The following is a 23,577-nucleotide window of genomic DNA, read 5'->3' on the forward strand; positions in this document are numbered from 1 at the left end:
TTGAGCCTCTTCCTGAAGGAGAGGTGGTCTTGGGTCAGGCGCAGGTCGGTCGGGAGGGAGTTCCAGGTCTTGGCGGCCAGGTAGGAGAAGGACCTTCCTCCTGTTGTCGTTCTTCGGATGCGGGGGACGGCGGCAAGGGCGTGACTGGCTGATCGAAGATGGCGTTTGGGAGCGTAGAAGTTGATGCGGTTGTTGAGGTAGCTCGGGCCTTGATCGTGTAGGGCTTTGTGTGCGTGGGTGAGGAGACGGAAGGTGATTCTTTTGTTGACGGGGAGCCAATGCAGGTCTCTCAGATGTCCGGAGATGTGGCTGTGTCGTGGGATGGCGAGGATGAGTCTGGCTGGGGTGTTCTGGATCCGCTGGAGTCTCTTCTGGAGCTTGGCGGTGGTTCCGGCGTAGAGGGCGTTGCCGTAGTCCAGTCGGCTGGTGACGAGGGCCTGGGTGACCGTCTTCCTGGTCTCAGTGGGGATCCACCGTAAGATCTTCCGTAGCATGCGCAGGATGTTGAAGCACGACGAGGAGACGCCGTTGACTTGTCTGGTCATGGAGAGGGAGGAGTCCAGGATGACGCCCAGGTTCCGTGCGTGGTCTGTTGGTTTGGGTGCGGTGCCCAGGGCGGGGGGCCACCAGGAGTCATCCCAGGCGGAGGGCGAGGAGCCCAGGATGAGGACTTCCGTCTTGTCTGAGTTCAGTTTCAGGCGGCTGGTCGTCATCCACTCGGCTACGTCTTTCATCCCTTCGTGAAGGTCGGCTATGGCGGCGGCGGGGTCGTTGGTCAGGGAGAGGATCAGCTGGGTGTCGTCAGCGTAGGAGATGATGTTGAGGTTGTGCTGGCGTGCGATGGCCGCGAGGGGGCTCATGTAGACGTTGAAGAGGGTGGGGCTCAGCGAGGATCCTTGAGGGACGCCGCATATGACTTTGGTGGCCTCTGACTTGTACGGTGGTAGTCGGACTCTCTGTGTTCTTCCGTCGAGGAAGGAGATGATCCACTCCAGTGCCCTCTCCTGGATTCCGACGTTGCTGAGGCGCTGCACTAGGGTGCGGTGGCAGACAGTGCCGAATGCCGCGGAGAGGTCTAGGAGGATGAGGGCCGCTGTTTCTCCGTTGTCCATCAGGGCTCGGATGTCATCGGTGGCAGCGATGAGGGCGGTCTCGGTGCTGTGGTTGGCTCGGAAGCCAGACTGTGAGGGGTCGAGGGATCCATTCGTCTCGAGGAAGGCGGCCAGCTGCTTCTCGATGACTTTGGCTGGAAACGGGAGGAGCGAGATGGGGCGGTAATTCTTGAGTTTGGTGGGGTCCGCTGTAGTTTTCTTGAGTAGGGAGCTGAGTTCGGCATGCTTCCAGCTCTCCGGGAAGGTGGCGGTGTCGAAGGAGGTGTTGATGATGTCCCGCAGGTGGGGTGCGATGACAGCATCGGCCTTGTTGAAGACGTGGTGAGGGCAGGGGTCGGTTGGAGATCCGGAGTGGATGGAGTTCATCATGCGGACGGTGTCTTCGGTGCTGATCGGAGTCCAGGCGCGGAGGGTGGTGGTGGGGGGCGGTGGTTCGGTCGTGGCGTGCGTCGGTTGAGTGCTGAAGCTGTTGTGTATGTCAGAGGCTACACCTCTGGCTGGTACACCCGGTGGCATCTGAGGACCACATGCCCACCTTAAAATGACAAGTCTTCTTTTTTCTTTGGCAATCAGATGAGACAGTTGGACCATCCCAAGCCCTCAAGATGCCAGCATCGAACAGAGCTCCAGGTGCAACACAAAGGACCCTATCCACTCAGGAGAGTGAACAGATTGAATCATATGGCACGGTTCAGGTCTGAACTAGTCAAGCTCACAGGACGTCCTCATGAGCAGCTGAATGGGGGAAGGAAATACAGCCAAGATGTACATTAAAGAGCTCAGAGAGGCAGAGCTACCCAAAACACTAGACAAGACAAGAAGGTGCTGGACACACCCGGCGCAAAGCCCCTTACACAAATACAGGAGGACAATGTCCAACTACCCGCAACTGAGGAAATCCTGTTTTAGAATGTCCCTAATCTTCAGCTGTGTTAGTTTACACTCGGCTCTTAGGTTATAAGCCTACTGTAGGCTGTATAGTCAATCTTTATGCAGTTCTGTTACGTCTATAGTTTGAGAGTTTGACACTGGTCACTATGCACTACTGTGTGTTGATGAGGGCAGCTCAGAGACTGCCCAAAGCAGTGAGCACTGCAGAGGCATTTGGGGTTAATCTCTGGACTCAGGAGAAAGAGGTGATCTGCATTTATCTGAAATAACCTGAAAATTGAAACGGTGATCACAGCTTGTGAAAACTGTGCACACACATGTTCCGTCTTCTAGGCCAGGAAGGTTCTTAGAGATGCAGACACAATAGTCCACACCGACGAAGAGAAGCTTCGAAGCCCCCAATCATGAGGAGCACAATCAGGTGGGTCAACGTCCGACTCTGGGGATAAACCATTTCAGCCAGGGAGAGACTAGGCCTGAAAATGAATCACCAACGATGCTTACCGGCTCCACTAGGATGTACTCTCCAAGCTGCTCACAGCCAATCTCAAAGATGTACTTCCCTGGTCCCAGAGGCTGCAAAAAGATCAAAGGTATACAAAGATGGATCAGTAAGGCCGCTGAAGATACAGGCATATTACAGAACCTTCAAAAGAGGGTGACATCCATACCAGCTTTATACAGGGGTACAGATCACTGAGCATGTTCAACACCCTGCGGAAGGCCAGAAAACACACCTATAAAACATTGAAGCTCTCAGGGCCTGAAAGTATATAACCTCATTAGACTCACATCACATCTGAAACTGAATAAAATCAAGTATAACATGTCTTTATATATGTTTTATTTAAATGTTAAATGTCGTATACTTGTAAAGCGCACAGCTGCCCCAGCAAAGGGGCGTCCCGGCGCTGTATACCGCTGGGGAACCCATCCTGGCTTTCCCTGTGAGATGGTCCCTCCTGGGCATCTCCAAGGTGAAGACAAGCATCCCCGGCGCTGATGGGGCCGTTAGTGGAGATTAAGCAAGCTATTGCCCAGAGTTGCTGAGTGGGACCCATGGTTGGAGTAGGCACCGAGGCGAGAATTATCGAGTCCGCTGACCATGGCCCTAGACCCTGCCGCATCGGGAATCGAACCCTGGTCCCAGGTCGACCTCTGCTTCCGGGTCTGCCACCTCTAACCAGTGAGCCACACCACTCTACTTAATGAATATAATTTTCTGTTACAACATGTGTTTATGTTTGACAATAACGTAGAAAACCTTAAAAAATTGTACAAAGCGTTTTTTTAAGGATGCGTTCACGGATTTTGAGCTACTAATTTGTATTATAATATTTTTGAGTCCACAAATTCAAGAATGAGATTATTTTTATCCAATGTTCTGCATGTTTAGATCACCCACAAAGGATGTAAAACAAGCCTTTTTGCTATTTTTGACTTGACTGAGCGCATGTCTCACGGCTACTTCTAACGATTTGTGGATATGCTATTTTCAGTTTACAGGCATCATGCACCTAAATCCTTACTTTCTCTTACTTCCACCAAGCTCCATCGAGTGAGATTTAACCAGCCCTTTAACCTACCTGTTCTTAATAAATTATTTTTTCCTTCATTCATTTAAGTCCGGTTTTTCACCATAATATAATAAAAAAAAATTAAAAAGTTTTAGACTTTTATATAGCGCAAACTAGACCCGAATCGGGTATCAGAGCGCTTTACATGAGCACCAGTTTCATTACATGAGGACATATTCATTTTTGTTAGGCTCGGGGAGATTATTTATAAGTGATTTGCCCAGATTTGCCGAGACTCGGATCAGGTTCTCCAGCTTCGAGGTCGACCGCTCTAGCCGTAAGGCTACATCCACTCCCCAAATTATATATATTATATATATATATATATATCACAGATAATGCCATTCTTCCAAAGAGAAGCTGCCATTCAGCCTAGCGACTACAAAACTGAGCAGTTGGAGACTTGAAGTAACTATCAGTCTCTCTGTGTAATTGCATCCCATGTCTTACTCTAGCTCTTGCCAAGCGTCACGGCCTTGTAGGGCAAGGAAGATCTTACAGATGGCAACTGAGTAGAGGCTACATTCTGTCGACTGTCAAACTGTGTAGGCGTGCCTGAAAGAGGGGATTCATTTGGCAGACCATCAGAAGACATCACCAGGCACAACCTAGGATCATGCATCGCAGCACATTCATTGGACATCAGACATTAGGAGACCGAGCTGCTCACACTTCCTTCACGAACACCATGGTGTCTATGGACTACAAGGCACTGGAAGATGGGTCAATAAACTAGACTGTGAATCTAACTAGAGAGTCACTTCCAGGTCATTCCAAGCAGCAGGAGTACCTAAGCCCTTAGAACTAATGAAGAAGCTGACAAGCAATTCTGATTGGTTGTGTAACTTCCTATTACTGTTCAGCTTTGCACCCAGCTCCCCTTCAACTTTATTAAATTCACCCTCCTGGTTCCCTGGGGTTGCATGCAGGATTACAGGCATGTATATTTCTGCTTGTAACGTTCTCGCTCCTTGCCAACCTGGGGTTCTCCGCCTGTTTCCTGGTCATATGTATCTATGTATGTGGTATTTCTATAGCACAAACCTAGAAAAAAGACAGTGAGTATTGTACAGAGGCAAAGGCAAGCATAACGTCAATGAGTAACAAGCAGCCGTAGCTGTTTTGTGGAGTATTAACGCATTGTGATGTAGTGCTCTTTAAAGAGACGCATCAACAACTGTTTTGTAATTTGGAGCAGCGTTTGTCTGGTCCTCATGGATTCTGGGATGCTGAAGATCCTGGGATAATCAAAGGAAACGGCCTGCGCCTTCCTAGTCTGCAGGTGTCCTGGCGACGGATGTGCAGAGAGCTACCAATAGCGGTGAGCGTTCTAAAAGATGAGAGGTGTGCTGGTTGGGGCAGCGTGTAAATGGTGCAGATAGTTTTGAAGATGGTGTGGGTTGGCAAGGGGCCGCCAAGAAAGTTCCATCAGGATGGGGGTGAAGTGATTATATTTCTTCCGACCCTACATGAGTTATGCTGCATCTGCAGGATGTCCTGTAGGGGACAGTGTAGGATCTCAGACCCCTTGGAGCAGGGCGTTAACACCATCGATATGCAAGAGTACTAGGGCATGAACTGCAGTTCAGAAGTTTCAATTTCTTTAGAAGAGATTCATGGTTCCAACCAGCCTTTCTTTTTCATCAGTAGGTTCCTTCAGGGCGAGGTTGGTGTCCAGGGTGAATCCAAGTGACCTGGCATTCAGTGAAGCTGGGGCATGAAACCATGGTCAACTGTCGAAGGCAGCTGAGAGGCCCAGCAATATCAGGAGGTGAGAGTCGACAACGTGGGCATCTGTGGTCAGGAGAGCAGCGTCTACAACGTGGGCATCTGTGGTCAGGAGAGCAGCGTCTACAACGTGAGCATCTGTGGTCAGGAGAGCAGCGTCTACAACGTGGGCATCTGTGGTCAGGAGAGCAGCGTCTACAACGTGAGCATCTGTGGTCAGGAGAGCAGCGTCTACAACGTGAGCATCTGTGGTCAGGAGAGCAGCGTCTACAATGTGGGCATCTGTGGTCAGGAGAGCAGCCTCTACAACGTGGGCATCTGTGGTCAGGAGAGCAGCGTCTACAACGTGAGCATCTGTGGTCAGGAGAGCAGCGTCTACAATGTGGGCAGAAGAGGTCTCAAGACTGCAGTGTGATCTGGTTGGTGTGGGGGCCCATAACAGCTCGATCTGACTTGGAGATTAGTGAACTCTCAAACTGCTTATTTTGTGTTGTGTCTTTACTGTACACTTCTCATCCTGTGCTATGAAGGGTATTTGTGAACGCAGTATATTGACCCTTCATGAAAAGCCTGACGCTGCAGAAGTTTGGCAATTGTGCCTCTTTCTCTCCCCTCTCCTTTCTACCCCCTGCCTTTCTGAACCTTTTGGTGGACAACAAGTGGGGTTTTTGGGAATTTCAACAAACACTTGCACACATCAAGTGGGAAGCAAAGGGGTGGCAGGAGCACCCTGATCTTTATGAGGACCTGTTCATTGAGGAGGGAGGTCACAACAGTATTACAAGAGATACTGTAAATGTAATAGTGGTGTTGTCGATTGATATGCAATAAATACTATAAGGCTGACTGAACTTGGCTGCAATGTTTCTACAAGTCGTTGTAAAAGTATGACATATACAAAAACAGGAGAGTAAATAAACGTTCCTATAGCAGGACTGCTTGGAGCTGGAAAGTGGACGAGCATCAGTAGGGATCTCTCCTGACCTTCAGGTGTACTCCGCCACCAAACAAAGGGTAGGGGGTAGCAAAGGTTCTATAGAAAGGCGCTGCATGTTAGGCGTTAGACCCAGAGACTCTGTATGAACCAGAAGAAGGGAAGTTCACAGCACATCAGAGTTATGGATCTATGATAAATTTAAGGCCAAAGAGATATAATCAGAGAGCTTAAGAGGGGTCAGTCACCAGTGATAAAGTGTTCGACCATTGAGGTTCAGGTAGCAAAATAAAGGGACTGAGCTGTCAGGCATAGAGTGACGGTCTGGAAGCAGCGCTGGTCCCTGGCTGGGTAAATGACGAGGGATCTCTAGGAATAGGGACATTTGCCTTTAAGCAACAAGATGCCTTATGTCTAAAGATAAAGGCAGCTTGTGTCTTGGGACTCTGGAGTTAAAGTTCAATCTTAAGGGGTTAAATGTTGTCTTAAGATTACAGTGCTTCCTCTCATGGGATAAAGGCCAAAGGCCCACGGTCATGAGGGTGTGAGGCTTCTTGGCTAATAGTGCACTGGGTCCAGTACTAGGTCTAGGGAGAGCATGGGACTCCATGTCTGCGTCTAACGACACTCAGCCTCCAGGACTAACAAAAAGTCTTCATGAAATAACAATCTCAAAGAGCTCAGTCTGTGTTAATAAAAAGGTTCAGGGCACACTTCATGGAAATAACAGAGCTCAGTATCAGGGGAGAAATGACCCAGTACCTTGGTATAAAGGGGTAAAAGTGACAAAGGGTCTTTGTCTCCCCTCTGAGGGGGCTGGCTGCAACGCTAAAAGGGTTCAGTCTCTGAAATAAAAAGGCATGTTATAATCTTCACATTCTTTCCTGCTTATGTATCTATCATTGTATTTCACATCTTTAAATTGCAAATATTCTTTAATGTGTAATTCAAACAGTCAACAATGTTTTGTATTGTTTAATGTCTGTTTTACCAAGTGTTGATTGGTATGTTTGTTAACATTCAATAAGAGGGTCATTCTTTCAAAAAAATGTGAAGAGAGTATCTAAGGTGTATACGAACAAGTGTTAGACAGAGAAGAATCTTCACACTTCCAGGGAGCTGTGACTTTGGGCTTTGGCAGACAGGAGTTGGAAACAGCCTGTCCAAAGATGCCAGACATGCCTATCAGCGTGGCGAGACACCAGCTCTTGCCAAGTAGACAATATCTCCACTCTTTCATCTCGGTGTGTGGGTGAAGATCAGTTCCATCTAAACCCTCATACAGGCTCCTTTGGATGGTAAGATGGTTTAACTGGAGGCAAGAAGGGAGGGGTTGGAGAACAATGCAGGGAAACCCTAAAATGCTGTTACAATGTCGTAATTATGTCTCATGTTCTCTTTGTTAGTTGCTGTTGCTGCCACTATTCTGTTTGTTTGCATAGTCACCTCTTTTTTTTTTTTTTGTAAGACCTTTATTATAACAGAAGATGGTTACACAGCCAGGAGCTGACAACCCGGGGGCCGGCAGCGTTGACTTAAATAACACAGTGCAAGAGTGACTTTACACAGCCTTGTAGCCGGCAACACAAGGTCCGGCGGCGTAATGCATATAAATTAGGTCTTGTTTTTTAGTTTTTGTTGGAGTACAATAATAAACATAACTTAAGAACTCATAAACCAGGGAATGAGACCATCACAGACTAGAGTCAATTCCGTAAATCATGAATGTATCACAATATGTCCGCGCGGACAACGCCACCCGTCACCCAGCCGTATTGATATATACCTTTACATTTTGAAGCAAGATCTTAAATCATTCATTCTCAGCAGCCTCCAACTTGCGCATATATTCAGTAAGGTATCCACAGAAATCTTTTGGCCTAGATCGCATCGGTAGCTCTTCCTCATATGTCAGGAGTTTATCCCTGCAGCTGGACATGTCCTGTAGCCACCTGGATGTGGTTGGCACCTTGGTACTGTGTCAGCACTGTGAAATTTGTCTCTTGGCAACCGCACAGAGCTTACGTTTGGTAGATTTAAGTTGTGGTACAATGCCCAGCAAGCAGGTACGGATCGTGCAATCTATCTCAACTCCTATCATGGCAGACAGTTTTGCAGTGACATCGCCCCAGTAATCACGGACTCTTGAGCAGAACCAAGCTAAATGTGCAAAGTCTGCGCCTTCCGTACCACATCGCTTACACCTGTCTTCATCCTGCAGACCGTATTTACACATACGTGCTGGTGTGTAGTATGCCTGGTGAAGGAACTTGTAATGTATGATTCTTAGATTGCCATTAGGAGTAAGAATTTGTATTAATGCGCAGGTCTGTTGCCATTCCTGTTCTGTTAGTGGATCTTCCAGCACCGAGTCCCACCTGGATTTAGCCCTCTCAGTGGTGTGTGGTATTTCTGCCTGCGCTGTGGTGTACAGCCTTGACACTAGGTGCGATAGATCTTGAGTAGTAATAATCAACTGTAGTGTGTCAAGACTTTCTGGCTCGTTAGGAAAGGTGGGATACAGCGCCATCAAGGCCCGTTTCAGCCTGTAATGTGTGAAACAGACATCTGTGATAACAGATCTCCCATCCTCTCCATGCCCACCTGCTGCAGTAATGACATACCCACTTTTTCGCCCGTGACTGACAGAGCATGGTGATTATGTAAAGGCATGTCCGGTGCGTAGAAGGGGGTCTTATGTGCCAGTTGACCAGTTGCCCGCCAGGCCCTTACTGTGGTGTCTTTCGTATTAATGTCTTGAGCATGCAGGGGCTGCCTTTTGTGTGATAGAATAGCTGACAGTGGGATAGGTTTTGCATCCCCTTCTTCAATCGCCGTATGAGTGAGATGTGGTACCGCGTGATACCAGTAGGCAGCGTACTGGGCCTGTGCGCATAAATAGTATAATTTAAAATCCGGCACCCCGAGTCCTCCCCTGGCATATGAGAATGTCAATGTTTGGAGGTCTATGCGAGCTTGTTTGCCCGCCCATATGAGCTGTAGAACGAGTGACTTTATGCGACGGAATACTTCCCCGGGAGGGGTGATTGGGATATTATTAAAAAAGTATAGGAGTTTAGGCAGCATGTTCATTTTCACGATCGCGATACGATCCGCTAAGGACAACAGTAGCTGTATCCAGCGTCTTATTTTGTCTTCCAATTTGGAGATCGCTAACCCATAATTCGAGCGGATCACTACCTCGGGTTCTCTACGATACAGCACCCCTAAATACCGTATCGGATCGGTTTGCCATTCTAATCGATACTCGGTGTCCCGGGGAGTCGTCCTGTCAGTCAGAGGGATGATGTAGGATTTTGACCAGTTTATGGCCAAACCTGAGTGGCCACCGAATTTGCTATATTCTCTCAGGAGCTGATTCAGATGTTCAGCGGGGTCACGAACGTAGAGCAACATATCATCTGCGTACAGAAATATATATAGTGGTCTGGAAGGGAATTGCAGGGCAGAAGACTTGTAATTCTGGCGGATCAAGCAGGCCAAAGGTTCAAAGGCTAGGGTGAATAGGAGGGGAGATAGTGGGCATCCCTGCCTAGTGCCGCGTTCTATAGCAAAGCTAGCGGATACGTACCCGTTCACTCGGACCCTGGCACACGGATTGGTGTAAATTAAGGATACCCATTGAACAAACCTTTTGGGGAATCCCATGCGGTGTAAAATAGCAATCAGGTAGCTCCACTCGATAGAATCGAACGCCTTGGCGGCATCAAGCATCACCGCCACCGCCTTTGTAGTGGGCTGAAGATAGCAGGACAAGGCAAATAGCGTCCTGGTGTTATGGGCTCCTCACACACGCACACAAGTCTCTCCACGACCTGGGCCCCAAGTACCTCAACGACCGCCTGACCTTCTACACGCCCAGCCGACAGCTACGTTCCACAAGCCTCGCCCTCGCCGCCGTACCACGCATCCGAAGAGCCACCCCCGGTGGTAGATCCTTCTCCTACCTGGCGGCCAAGATTTGGAACTCCCTCCCTATCCATCTTTGGCTGACCCAGGACCATCTCGCCTTCAGGAGACAACTCAAGACCTGGCTGTTCGAATAATAGCGGACCCCTTCCCCCAAGCACCTTGAGACCCTGCCGGGTGAGTAGTGCGCTATACACATTTTATGATTGATTGATTGATGGGACGTGGACCTTGTCGGAACAAACCCCGCCTGGTCAGGTAGTACCAGATTTGTCATTAGTGGTGTGAGCCGCACCGCCAGAATTTTCGCAAGTATTTTGGAATCGTCATTGATCAGAGATAGCGGCCTGTAGGAGTCGCATAGGTCTGGGTCTTTAGAGGGTTTCAAAAGGGCAATTATTACTGCTTCCCTGAGTGTTGGGGGTAGCTCCTCTTGATCGAATGCAGCTCCGTACATTTCCACCAGGTGAGGGGCTAGTATATCCGCGTATTGTTTATAAAATTCGTTTGTGTACCCATCCGGGCCTGGTGCCTTCCCATTCTGCAGTGATTTAATCACATCTGTGACTTCCTCTACCGTAATGGGTGCCGCTAAATATTCCCTCTGACCATCCGATAGCCACGCTATTGCCACATCCCTTAAATAGCAGCCAATTTCTTCTTCCGACGCAATCGGTTGTGATCTGTATAATGCCCCGTAAGTGTCAACAAAGCAGTTCAGGATGTCAGTGGCTTGTGTCTGGAGCGCACCATCCTCCGATTTAATACGTAGAATGGCTGCATGACCTCTACCTTCGCATATTTTGGCTGCCAGCACTCTGCCCGGCCTGCCACCCTCACCATAAGACCTAGCTGAGTGTTTCTTGTCTAAATATTTTATCTCGTTGAGGTAATTGAAATTTTTATGGTCAAGTGTGTCCCCTAACGTGTACCCCATCGACTCCATGTACGAGTTCAAAGTGCATGTAACTTCCCTCCACAACCGAATCTGATTAAGCAAATACATTTGCGTCCAACGTTAACATGTCCTCTATCAGATCCACCATGAATGGATCGATAATTCAGTTCCTAAGTATGCCTTGCCACCGTCTTTACATGGTGCACTTTCACGTTTTTCCTGGCTCTGCCGAGCTAGGCCCTGATTTCTGCCTCCGAGCCATTTCTGTCTCTGCCTCTGAAAGCTGCAGCATGGAGATGCATCCCTGACCTCTGCCTTACTTCCTGCCAAGCGAGCGGTGCCCGGCTCGGCCTGACCTGCCTGCCAGAAACAGTAATTTACCCTCAAGTTATCAGCGTAGCCAGCTCAGCCTCCTCGAAAACACATTCCTGTCTAGTGAAATAGGTAAACATATCCCCGGCTGCAGAGCAAAGGGCCAAGCCTTCCTGTCTCCCTTATGAAATTCATTGCTCCCGTTACCATGGTAGGCCCCTGGCTCCGCGCATTACACTTAGACACCTATGTATGCAGTATAGAATAGCCTCTGCCCGAGAGACCTTTTACTTCAGATTAAACATACTCCAAATACAAGATATCAGATATGTTATAGGAACAGGTCGATCTGACATGCCAGACTTCTGTCTCCTCTACTAGTGTTAAAAGTCAGACCCTTAGCTTCCTCCAGATGCACGTCAATCACACGTCATATTAGCTGCGCGCGCATTCAGGCCACAGGTTTCAGCTGACTCTGCAGAAATCTCTACATGCATCCACCCACTTATGACACTTTTCTGTGACGTTTCTAGTACACGCCTCCGTGCACACCCATGTTCACGCCTTTTTGCTACGCACATGTGTTCTTATCATATACATTTCACTTGTCACGCCTACTGTATTCACTGCTATTGTGTCATTTTACTATATATGTCATGTACTGTTAATAAATCGTTGACATCTTTCTGCCATCATTGCATACCCGACCCCTTGTATTGATGGAATTGATTTCCATGACTCGAGTCATTTTGATTAAAGCCCTTAAGACTCAGACACCACGGACTCTGCCTCTCATTTGATTGAGCTATTCTTTTTACCTGTCTGAAATTATATGGCAAACTCGTATACGGTAAAATATATTTACCACATAATTTGGCGCCCGAATAGGGACCCCTCCCCCACCCCACGCGCCGGTGATGCGTCGCAGACCTTGCCCCCTGCCACAGCCGTGACGGACCCCATGCGCATCTGCAGGTTTTCCTGTATCTCCCTCAGGCCTACGGTGGAGACGGAGACTGCGGCCGACATCCAGACGAGGCGATGAGGAGTGCGGAGGATCCCGACCAGAGCCCAGCCGAGAGAGCAGTGTCCGAGGTATCGAGAGACCCACCTGTAGCGTCGAGGCGCATGCGTAGTGCGCAGCAGCAGCAGTGACGTCGTAGCGGTCCAGTCCAGTCGAGTTTCCGAGGCCTTCCGTTCCGTGCTTCCCGGTGAGTACCGTTGCTGGGGACGCATCAAGACGGGTGCATTAATTTGTGTCCGGTCAAGACGGGTTTGGGTACACAGATCCGGTCTGCACTGTTTTAGCAGTGTATCTGTACTGTTTAGCAGTGCATCTAGTATTCAGTTATTCAGTTGTACAATATTTTTGTTGAGTCAATATTCGTTCGAAATGTTTCAATGTGTTTTAATGTCGTGGTATGAGTGATTGTTTGCCTTTTCTCTACTGTGTTTATCGTGTTTGCTTCTAGATCGAGGTAGCAATGCCTTTGTTTTCAAAGTTACGACAGATAGGAACTAGGAAAGGGATACTTGAAGAAGCAGTCCCCATCCCACCTAGGGACACTCCTGGACATTTTATGTACCACAAACATGGCTTAGATGCCATACTATACTTAGACTTGTGGGTGGACTATACCAAAGACTTGGGAGAGAATCAAAGATGGCCGTTACAGGGACATGGGATGCCGAGTGCATCATGAGAGTAGAGGAAGCGTTATGGAAAAAGAAAGCCAGACAGTCACAGAAAGATGCAATAGAATTATGGCGTAAAGAATCACATAGACGGACAGAGAAAGCACTCAGAAAAGCAGAGAAAAGTAGAGATGATTCCGAAAAAGCTAAAGAAAAAGAACTACTAGAAGAAGGACAGCGAGTCAGAATGGAACAACACGACAGACAGAGTAATGCAATCATAACAGGACTGTATCCAGTTCTGGCCGAGGGCCTGCCCAAGGCGACCCCGGAAATACCGAAAGATCTGCCCCCTCCATTGGTTCCGACTAAATTACGTCATAAAAAGACCACAGCAGACATTTTCCTTTCTTCTTATTTAGACGATGTAGCTCCCGCATATACCAATGTACCCATACCACCTGCTAACAATAATCTGCCTCCGCCTGCTAATAATGATCAGCAACAGCAGATCCCTGCTGATCAGGCCACGACCCCTCCACGGCACCAGCTTCCCGCACCTGTTGTCACTTCCCCTACTGTTCTCCCTATTATTAATCCGCTTAATCCCTTTGGGCCCGCTGCTACTCAGGGCTCAATCCCGTTACAGACACCGGCCCTACAGTCAGGTTATGCTCGCGCTTCCGCCTCAGGAGGTGCTACAGGAGGTTATCGCACCCCGCCACAATTACAATGAGTGACAATGAGAGAATTAGCAATGCATCGTACACCTAAAGCTACCCCAGCCGAAAAACTTAAAGAGTTACTTACAGACTGTAGATATGATATAGTACCAGGCAAGGTAGGACCCATGATGTTAGCATCACTACGTTTAAGACGGGTTACAGATTACTTGATGTTATTACCAGAAATGCCAGAACATTTAGACAATATATATCATTTTATCAGAACAGGAGAAAGACCAGAGTGTGTTTGTGAAGCCATGGCACACCAGAAAGTAGAGACACAAGCTTTAATAATGCGATTTTTGATTAATTGTTTGATAAGGGAACAAGACCAGCCAAGCTTTCCGCCAGAAGAGATGGAGGGATTGTCAAAATGGAGTCAGAATATTGCAGAGTGTAAACACGATAAAGAGAAATGTATAGAGGCTATGACCAGAAAGATCCGTAAAGTAATAGTAGCAATACATGCCCGGCGGGAGACTGAAAGGCATCTCGAGTCAGACGATAAAGAAACATCAGATGAGGAAGAACCAGAGAATACCGCAGAAACCCAGAAAAGACTTGACAGATGTTGCATTATCCAATCCAGACCTGACACTTTATGTGGATGGTTCATGTATGAGAACAAGCACAGGAGAGTTAGTGGCCGCATATGCAGTGACCACTGAGACTGAAGTCATAGAAACACATCGCATTGACACCCTGTCAGCCCAAGCAGCAGAGCTCATTGCTCTGACTCAAGCCTGTATACGTGCCAAGAACTTGAAAGTAAACATATACACAGATTCACGTTATGCATTCGGAGTCGTTCACGACTTCGGTGTCCTCTGGCAAGAAAGAGGTTTCTTGACCTCTCACGGAGCCAAGATTCAACATGGCCCCCTCATTCAAGCTCTGTTAGAAGCAATACATTTGCCTACAGCCATAGCTATCATGAAGTGCAAAGCACATACGAAAGTCACAGACAAGATTTCCCAGGGTAACGATTTTGCAGACCGAACAACGAAACATACAGCACTGACTCATACTCAAACAACTGACATGACGAAGACTGACGTAACCTCACTGACACATTGCATGAAAATTAGGGATCCCACACAAGATGTAATCGACATACAGACACATGCCACTCCAGATGAAATAAAGAAATGGGCTGAACAAGGAGGGGTCCAGACAGATCAGGGATGGATGACGAGGGGAAAGACCACATGGTTTCTCCCCGACTCTATGGTTCAAGTTATCATCAACACAGCACACAGTCCAGCACATTTAGGAGAAAAAGCCATGTTAGACAGTGTACAGAACCTTTGGTTCAACAAGCATTTACGAGCAGCAGCAAAACAGAAAGTGCGTACCTGCATGATCTGTTGTCAGTTCAATCCAGGCAAAGGTATTCCCGTAGAGCAAGGTGGATTTCATCCTCCCGACTATCCTTTTGAAGTCCTCCAGATGGATTATATCCAGATGGACAGATGCCGAGGATTCAAGTATGTCCTCGTAGTTGTATGTGCCCTATCCCGATGGACAGAAGCATATCCCGTCCCAGATTACACTGCCCCGACCACTGCCAAGCAGTTGGTTCGTGAGTTTTTCCCTCGATACGGTTTGCCCCGTGTCTTGTATTCAGATAACGGTCAGCCATTCTCATCTGAGCTTATGAAGCAGGTTTCACTTCTATTGGGGTACCAGTGGAAGTTTCACTGTGTCCGACATCCCGAGGCAGCAGGTCTCGTGGAGCGACACAATCAGACTCTGAAAACGCGTCTTGCCAAAGTGTGTAAAGAGAAAGGAGTAGATTGGATAGTAGCTTTGCCAGTTGCCCTTTTTTATATGCGAATGGTAGCCCATTCTAGGACAGGGCTATCCCCGTATGAGGTGGTCTTCGGTAGACCTCCTAATATGTGGGGGACGCCTCTGCCGCGTAAACTAACTGATGTTGACAGTAATATGCTGACAGATTACCTTGCTTCCTTGATGTCTGCACTACAATCATGTCGTTCACAGGTTGCGGCAGCTTTTCCAGACAACACCGAGGTGAAACTACATGAACTGGTCCCGGGTGACATCGTAGTAGTCCGAAATTTCGACCGGTCAAGCCCTCTGGAGCCCCGCTGGAAGGAGCCGAAGATCGTTTTGTTAACAACCAGGACTGCAGTTAAATTAGAGGGGAGGAAGGGCTGGGTCCACTCCAGCCATGTGAAACGTTTTTATGAACTTCCGCCAAAGACTGATTCCCAGCACATTCCAGAAACTGATACCAAACTCCCCCTTTTAGAGAAAACTCCTCAAGAGGAGTATCGAATGAAATTGAGGTCTAGTAAGTCAGACAGTTTAATTGTTTAAGTCCCCCTTGGGTGAAGCGGTTAGGCAGTTTCTGACATGTACCAGTTAGACCCAAATAGAGAGAGAGATAGACAGGAGACTAAGAAACAGAAATATTGTAAAAATCTCCGAAGCAGATGCGTCTGTACACTACTTATTATGCTTTTTCTGAGTCTTACGATTATTATTATGAGTTGGATGTTATACATATATTTTCCTCTTGCACATTCTTTTTCTAATGACACTGCCGAGCACACGTTTAGTGCTCTACCTCCACATGAATTGTCTTATCGACTTGCGCAACAATACATTCATTCGTATGTTACACCATTCTCACCAGATCAACAATGCTACTAATTGTTGGATATGTGGCCGACTCCCTCCCTATCAGAATTACAAGGGAGCTCTGCCCCTCTTTCCTTACCCGTTTACACATAATGGTTCCTGTGGTGCATGGTTTAGTTTAATATCCTCTATAGACACCGAATCCAGAGTCTCCCAAGGCAATTGGATATGGGGAAATCTGAACACAGTCATGAACAAAGCATGTTTCCCAAACGAGGAGGGTCTTCCACAAATGACAGGGACAGATCTAGAAAATGAAGTGTATGGATTAGGCAATTTTACACTTAACCTCATGATTCTAAATGTTCAGTCAGAGACCAGTCCAGACTTGCCATCCATATCAGTTTTACCAGCGAAAGGTGTATTGTGTGTCAAAAAGAATGGTTTGGTACATCTAGGTCACAGTGACTGTACTACTGTGGTCGAATTCAGTGATAAAGGCAAGTCTACATTCAAAGCTTCCCGACATTCCTATTTTATATGTGGTCAGACAGCTTATGTCCGTTTACCTCCAGACTGGGGTGGTACTTGTTTCATTGCATTCCTATTGCCACCAGTATTTCTAGCCCCATCTGACTATCACAGGAATTCCCGTCTCAATATTGTTAGACACAAAAGAGATCTCCCAATAGTTGATCAGACTGAAACTGCATGGGAACAATATACAGATTTCAATAAAGGATTCTTTCCCTATCTAGGCACTGTCTCCAATAGTAAACTGATACGCAAATTAACCAGAATACTCGAAGCGGTAGTGAATGAGACTACTTCTGCTTTGGGCAACTTAACAGAGGAGCAGTCTGCTATGAGACTTGTTGTTCTTCAGAACCGCCTTGTCCTTGACGTCATCCTGGCCGATAGGGGCGGAGCTTGTAGAGTCATCTGATCCAGTTGTTGCGTGTTTATTCCTAATAACGCGCCATCAGTCTATAAAGCCATTACCAGACTTCACGAGATTGCTCATCTGATACACCAGAATCCAGGCTCCTGGACTTGGTCCGGTTGGCTCTGGAGTGTATTATCGGCCTGGGGATGGAAACTACTGTCATTCCTAGGAATCATATTGACCATAGTATTCAGTTGTTGTCTATGTCTACAATGTGGGCCAGCGATTTGCGGCTTGTGCGCCACAGCATGTGTTCCCCATCCAAGTTCACGTTCCCATTCCCGAAGAAAGAAAGAAGAACAGATGATGTTATATGAACAAATAGATGGTCTCATGAAAATTGATATATCTTAATGGGTCCGTAGGGGACAAGGAGGGAATGAGGTAATTGAAATTTTTATGGTCAAGTGTGTCCCCTAACGTGTACCCCATCGACTCCATGTACGAGTTCAAAGTGCATGTAACTTCCCTCCACAACCGAATCTGATTACGCAAATACATTTGCGTCCAACGTTAACATGTCCTCTATCAGATCCACCATGAATGGATCGATAATTCAGTTCCTAAGTATGCCTTGCCACCGTCTTTACATGGTGCACTTTCACGTTTTTCCTGGCTCTGCCGAGCTAGGCCCTGATTTCTGCCTCCGAGCCATTTCTGTCTCTGCCTCTGAAAGCTGCAGCATGGAGATGCATCCCTGACCTCTGCCTTACTTCCTGCCAAGCGAGCGGTGCCCGGCTCGGCCTGACCTGCCTGCCAGAAACAGTAATTTACCCTCAAGTTATCAGCGTAGCCAGCTCAGCCTCCTCGAAAACACATTCCTGTCTAGTGAAATAGGTAAACATATCCCCGGCTGCAGAGCAAAGGGCCAAGCCTTCCTGTCTCCCTTATGAAATTCATTGCTCCCGTTACCATGGTAGGCCCCTGGCTCCGCGCATTACACTTAGACACCTATGTATGCAGTATAGAATAGCCTCTGCCCGAGAGACCTTTTACTTCAGATTAAACATACTCCAAATACAAGATATCAGATATGTTATAGGAACAGGTCGATCTGACATGCCAGACTTCTGTCTCCTCTACTAGTGTTAAAAGTCAGACCCTTAGCTTCCTCCAGATGCACGTCAATCACACGTCATATTAGCTGCGCGCGCATTCAGGCCACAGGTTTCAGCTGACTCTGCAGAAATCTCTACATGCATCCACCCACTTATGACACTTTTCTGTGACATTTCTAGTACACGCCTCCGAGGAAACACCCATGTTCACGCCTTTTTGCTACGCACATGTGTTCTTATCATATACATTTCACTTGTCACGCCTACTGTATTCACTGCTATTGTGTCATTTTACTATATATGTCATGTACTGTTAATAAATCGTTGACATCTTTCTGCCATCATTGCATACCCGACCCCTTGTATTGATGGAATTGATTTCCATGACTCGAGTCATTTTGATTAAAGCCCTTAAGACTCAGACACCACGGACTCTGCCTCTCATTTGATTGAGCTATTCTTTTTACCTGTCTGAAATTATATGGCAAACTCGTATACGGTAAAATATATTTACCACATCGTCATCAACCAATGTTTGATGCTCCGTGTGTATCTGTCGTAGCTCCCCCTGAAGAGTGATATCATGTGTGACCTCATAAGCCCTCTCTAAATCCCTCATGCGTGTTTCGCAGTGTTGTATTTGTTGCCCTATAGCACGAAGTATGCCTACTGTAGTGCTCATACACACGCCACGTATCGTAGCCTTGAAGGCTTCCCACAGGAGACATGGATCCTCCACCATTGGCTCGTTTATCTGAAAGTATTCTTTGATCACAGTGTTGATGGTGTCAGCATAAACTATATCTGTTAGGGCACGTGAATTGAATCTCCATTGAAAAGGGGGTGATATGTAAGTTGGTATAGTGAGTTTGAACAATATGGGGTCATGGTCTGAGAGTGTTCTAGGGAGGACACGTATTTCCTGCGCCCACAATGTTATGTTATCCGTGCCTAGCCAGTAGTCCAGGCGTGACCAACTGTTGTGAATAGCAGAGATATGTGTTGCACCTGGTGAATATGGGTGTTTGTGCCTCCATAGGTCCGTCAATGACAGATCCTTCAGCATGTGAAGGAGTTTTGCTCTAGACTGTTTGTGTGGTTCGGAGGATTGTGAGGAACGATCTATATCGTCCGCCAATGCCACATTCCAGTCACCTCCACATATGATGTGTGTGTCTGTTAACTGCTGGAGATGTCCCCACAACTCCTGAAAAAATTCGGGTGCATCCACATTTGGACCATATACATTAAGTAACGTCAGTCTTTGTCCGTGCAGAGTACCCGACACAATAACGTATCTACCATTCGGGTCTTGTATCACCTGTTGTGTTGTGAAATTCATGCCCTTACGTATCAGCGTCATTACCCCTCTTGAGTAAGAAGAATAAGTGGCAGTGTATACAGATTCAGCCCATCGTTTGCCTATGGATTGATGTGTGTTAGGTGCGATGTGCGTCTCCTGCAATAAAGCGATATCTATATTACATCTGTTTAGGTAGGCAAATACCTGTCTAATTTTCTTGGGTTGCGTGAGACCCCTGACATTCCATGTGAGGAGATTCATGTGATTACTACCTGTGCCATTAACCCTCTGTGTCATCGGTTAGGTAGGGATATCCAAACTTGCAGCGCAATACAATCATGACTAGGATCGGTGTGCACTGCCATGTATGTATCTACAAGTGTCCAAGTGACTATCCATCGCACAACATATAACGGAATGACACATTCTAGAAGATTCGGTCTCTGAACAGTAACAAAACCCCCACCCCTCCCTCACCCACCCACTCCAGCAACCCAATCCTGCCGAAGCCATTTGCCCTCCCAAACTAGTCCCGACAACAGAGGGGAACTTTCCATAACTACCATTGAAGTGGAACTTGTATGGGGAACACGATTGTGGAGGTCCGCTTGGGGCACAACTCACCATCCAACTTAATGGACATGGACGACTCTAATAACGTTAGTTGACTCAAACATGATATGACTGGATTCCCCAGATCCGCCCCCGCCCTTCACCTGCATGGTCACGGCCAGCGAGTAGTATCTACATTGCATTATTACACAACAATCTGCCTGTGAACAATAGCAAACGAGGACAGTCATGCAAATTTAACAGCAGTGTTCTTGAATTGTAACCCCTGGTGCGCCGATCAGTGTAACTTACAATACCCAAATAAGATATACCATCATCGCTTACACGGTCATGCACATCTCATAATGTTTGAAGGCACCAAGGTTTTTGACAAGGACGACAAGGTATTTGTGTACTTGGCGTTGAGTACTAGTTCCTGTGTGGCATTTCAGCAACAGACTATGCGATGTACAGTTACGTCCAACATTTTCTAACAGGGTGTATAAGTGCCAAAGCCACGGTGATAGTACATATGCCAAATCGGGACCAAATTAAAGACCCCTGAGAAGCAGGACTCATGGCCCGACCTTGTGAGGGCTGTAACTGGCGAAGGCAGCATTGCATCTGTACTAATAGTGTTCATGAGTCACAACAATCAACTTAACGACTATTACGACTGGCATTGTTTTCAAACACTTACTGTTAGCACGTCCAAACATGTGTGTACAGCGCAATGATGAAAGGTCCCATTGGTGGCAAGCGTGAAATGGCCGCAGCACTTCCGTATTGCATGTTGTAGCTTACCTACACCGAAGCCCATGCTGAGGCCTCGATTCAGGGTACGCCCTTTTCTGCCATTGAAACCAATCTATAAAAGTGTGTCAAAAGGCAAAGCTATTGGCAATTATCAGCAGTCAGGGTACGTTCTGGCACTGAGACGATGGAAGCTAACGTAAGGTGCCATACCCCCGCCGGCAGCACCCCACTCAACGTGATCGTGGAGATCCACATCTGGGGAGACAAACCTTATCAAACTCCATGGGAGGCACCTATCACATCGTTGATGCACTCAGTCCGGTTCCAGTTGCTGGCCATCTTGTGCATTGGACTTGTTCTGTTTCATTATTTTTTTCACAAACTCTTGTGCAGCTTTCGGAGTCGCCAGTATCACAGCCTTGCCCTCCCACATCACACATTGTCTGGCAGGGTATAACATAGAATAGTTGACGTGAAGGTCTCGAAGCTTGGATTTCACCAATGTAAATTCCCTCCTCGCTAGCTGTACAGCAACAGTGTGGTCCGAATAGAATTCCAGGGTACTTCCCTGGTGGGTGATAGTTCCTTTCTCTCGTGCAAGCCTCAAGATGGTATCCCTGTCCCGATAATTCAGTATTCTTGCCACAATAGGGCGCGGCGTCGCTCCAGGCGGTGGACGGGGCGCAAGGGACCTGTGCGCTCTCTCCACTACAAATATCTGCGACAGCGCGTCATCCCCAAAGATATCCTTGCACAATTTCTCTATATACTGCTCCATGCGCCCCGTGTTCGTCGTCTCCGGAAGGCCCGTGATGCGCACATTGTTGCGTCTAGAACACGCTTCCAATTCCTCCTCCTTCGCTTTTATAACCTCAAGTACACGCTCCATGTTGGTGCATTTGGTGGTAGTGGTATGCGATTCATCTTCAACTGCTGAAATTCATGTCTCGGCCATCTCCAACCTCTCCCCGTGTCTCTCCAGTTTGGCCGCCATACCATGCATCCTACACGTCAAATTGTCCAGTTTACCATTAATGTCTTGCAGGTTCGCCTGGATGGACAGCAGTATTTTCTCCATGTTGTTGCTGGGAGGTGGTTCGGCCGGTGCACCACTTCCAGACATCGTTTCCGTGATCTTGGGTGTCTTTTTTGATTCAAAGGATATCTTCTGCTGTTGTTTGTCAGGTCTTACCATTGTTAATGACGGAGGTGTCGACAGCATTGCGTCTTGAGGTGTGGACCTGGTCCTTCTGGGGGACGTTGCCGTCTTGACCCCCGTTGCGGACTGTGGTTTTGGGAATCAGGGCCGCGACTTGGATCGTTCACGCTCAATTGGACCCCCCTCGTCTTGGTAGTGTAAGTAATCCTGTCGTGGATCTAAGGCAGTGGGCGCACTGAAGTAAAGGCTGTAATTAGTGCATGGCCCAGAAGATCTTGTACATAGGAGCCCACTTCGCAGCACAGCACGAACACCACCGGCAGTGCAGTCCCCACGTCGCAGCACAGCATGATGTGTTGTAGTGTCAGGGGCTCTTCAGCGGCAGGGAGGGGAGAGCTCAGATGTTACTTGGTCATAGTTGGCTCCGGGGGCACCGTTTAAGCTTTTCGCGCCTTTTGCGGCATTGCCAGTTATGCGTGGAACTTTGTCTGTACTGCCATTGATTTTGTTTAAATGCGCCACCTCAGTTCATAAAGCACCCGGGATCCGGCTTGCCTCGTGCCTTGCTACCTCGCTATGAGCGCCTCACGGGCCCCGGGCAGTATCCACCTCACGCGCCATTCCTCCGGCCGCTGGGCGCCGCCATCCTGTCTACACACAGACCCAATTACGGAGCATTTTAGCAACACAGCCAAAGCGGGCACATCTGAAGGCCAGTTTCACACGCAACCACTTCAGTCCATATGTACCGCCTCATTTATTTGCTGCGCCGGCGGTGTCATTTAGGCGTTGTACTCACTGCGCTGCCGGCTACAGTACCGCGAAGTGTAGTGCAGAGGCCGCCATTTTAGCCGCCACGAAACCCAGCTGCCGTTTTTGTAGCTTTCACCCGTTAATGCTGAGCTTTAGTTCTCGGCCTGCAGGTCATCATGATCCTGGTGGTTTCGGACATCAGGGATGACCTTTTGATGGCAGCGTTGCGGGCTCTGGGGCGATCGCAGACCAATAAGTTATCGGTCGCCCGGTGGAGCTGCGGTCTTACCCAGCCATTCCGCTGTGCGCCCCCTAGCGCCTCAAAGTCACATCTAATATGTACTAAAACTCGATTTTGATTTTAGTAAAGTATATTTCAAGTGTGTAATATAGAGTGTGTCGATTCATGCTGAAAGGCGGTTTGGAACCTACTAAAAACAAATACTAATGTGACTCTCACAGGACTGATCATTGCCTAGTCTACCAGGTTCTCTATCTCAACTTATTTTGACTAAGTCTGAGCTTCCGGAGGGTCTAGAGATCACAAAGCCCTAATTTCGAGTTTGGAAGACAAGTACATTATATCCTAAGGTTCTTTAGGAAAGGACCTTTGTCTTCTCTGTAAGGGGTATGGTTCCAGTGGTAAAAGGGTTCAGTATTAATAAATAAAAAGGTTTAATACAAATTTTTTGGCAATAAAG

At 47.6% G+C, this 23,577-nt stretch overlaps 1 protein-coding gene across 1 annotated transcript in view; it reads right to left on the minus strand.

The window, feature by feature from the left end:
- Window positions 1-23,577, minus strand: part of RSPH1 (radial spoke head component 1) — a 257,093-nt gene that overhangs the window by 98,318 nt on the left and 135,198 nt on the right. The window contains exon 6 of the mRNA XM_086933563.1: window positions 2,508-2,579. Coding sequence (XP_086789689.1) covers window positions 2,508-2,579 — 72 coding nt within the window. The remainder of the gene's footprint in view (window positions 1-2,507; window positions 2,580-23,577) is intronic.

Source organism: Lissotriton vulgaris, chromosome 8 (genome assembly GCF_964263255.1).
Source record: "Lissotriton vulgaris chromosome 8, aLisVul1.2, whole genome shotgun sequence".
Taxonomy (NCBI): Eukaryota; Metazoa; Chordata; class Amphibia; order Caudata; family Salamandridae; genus Lissotriton; species Lissotriton vulgaris.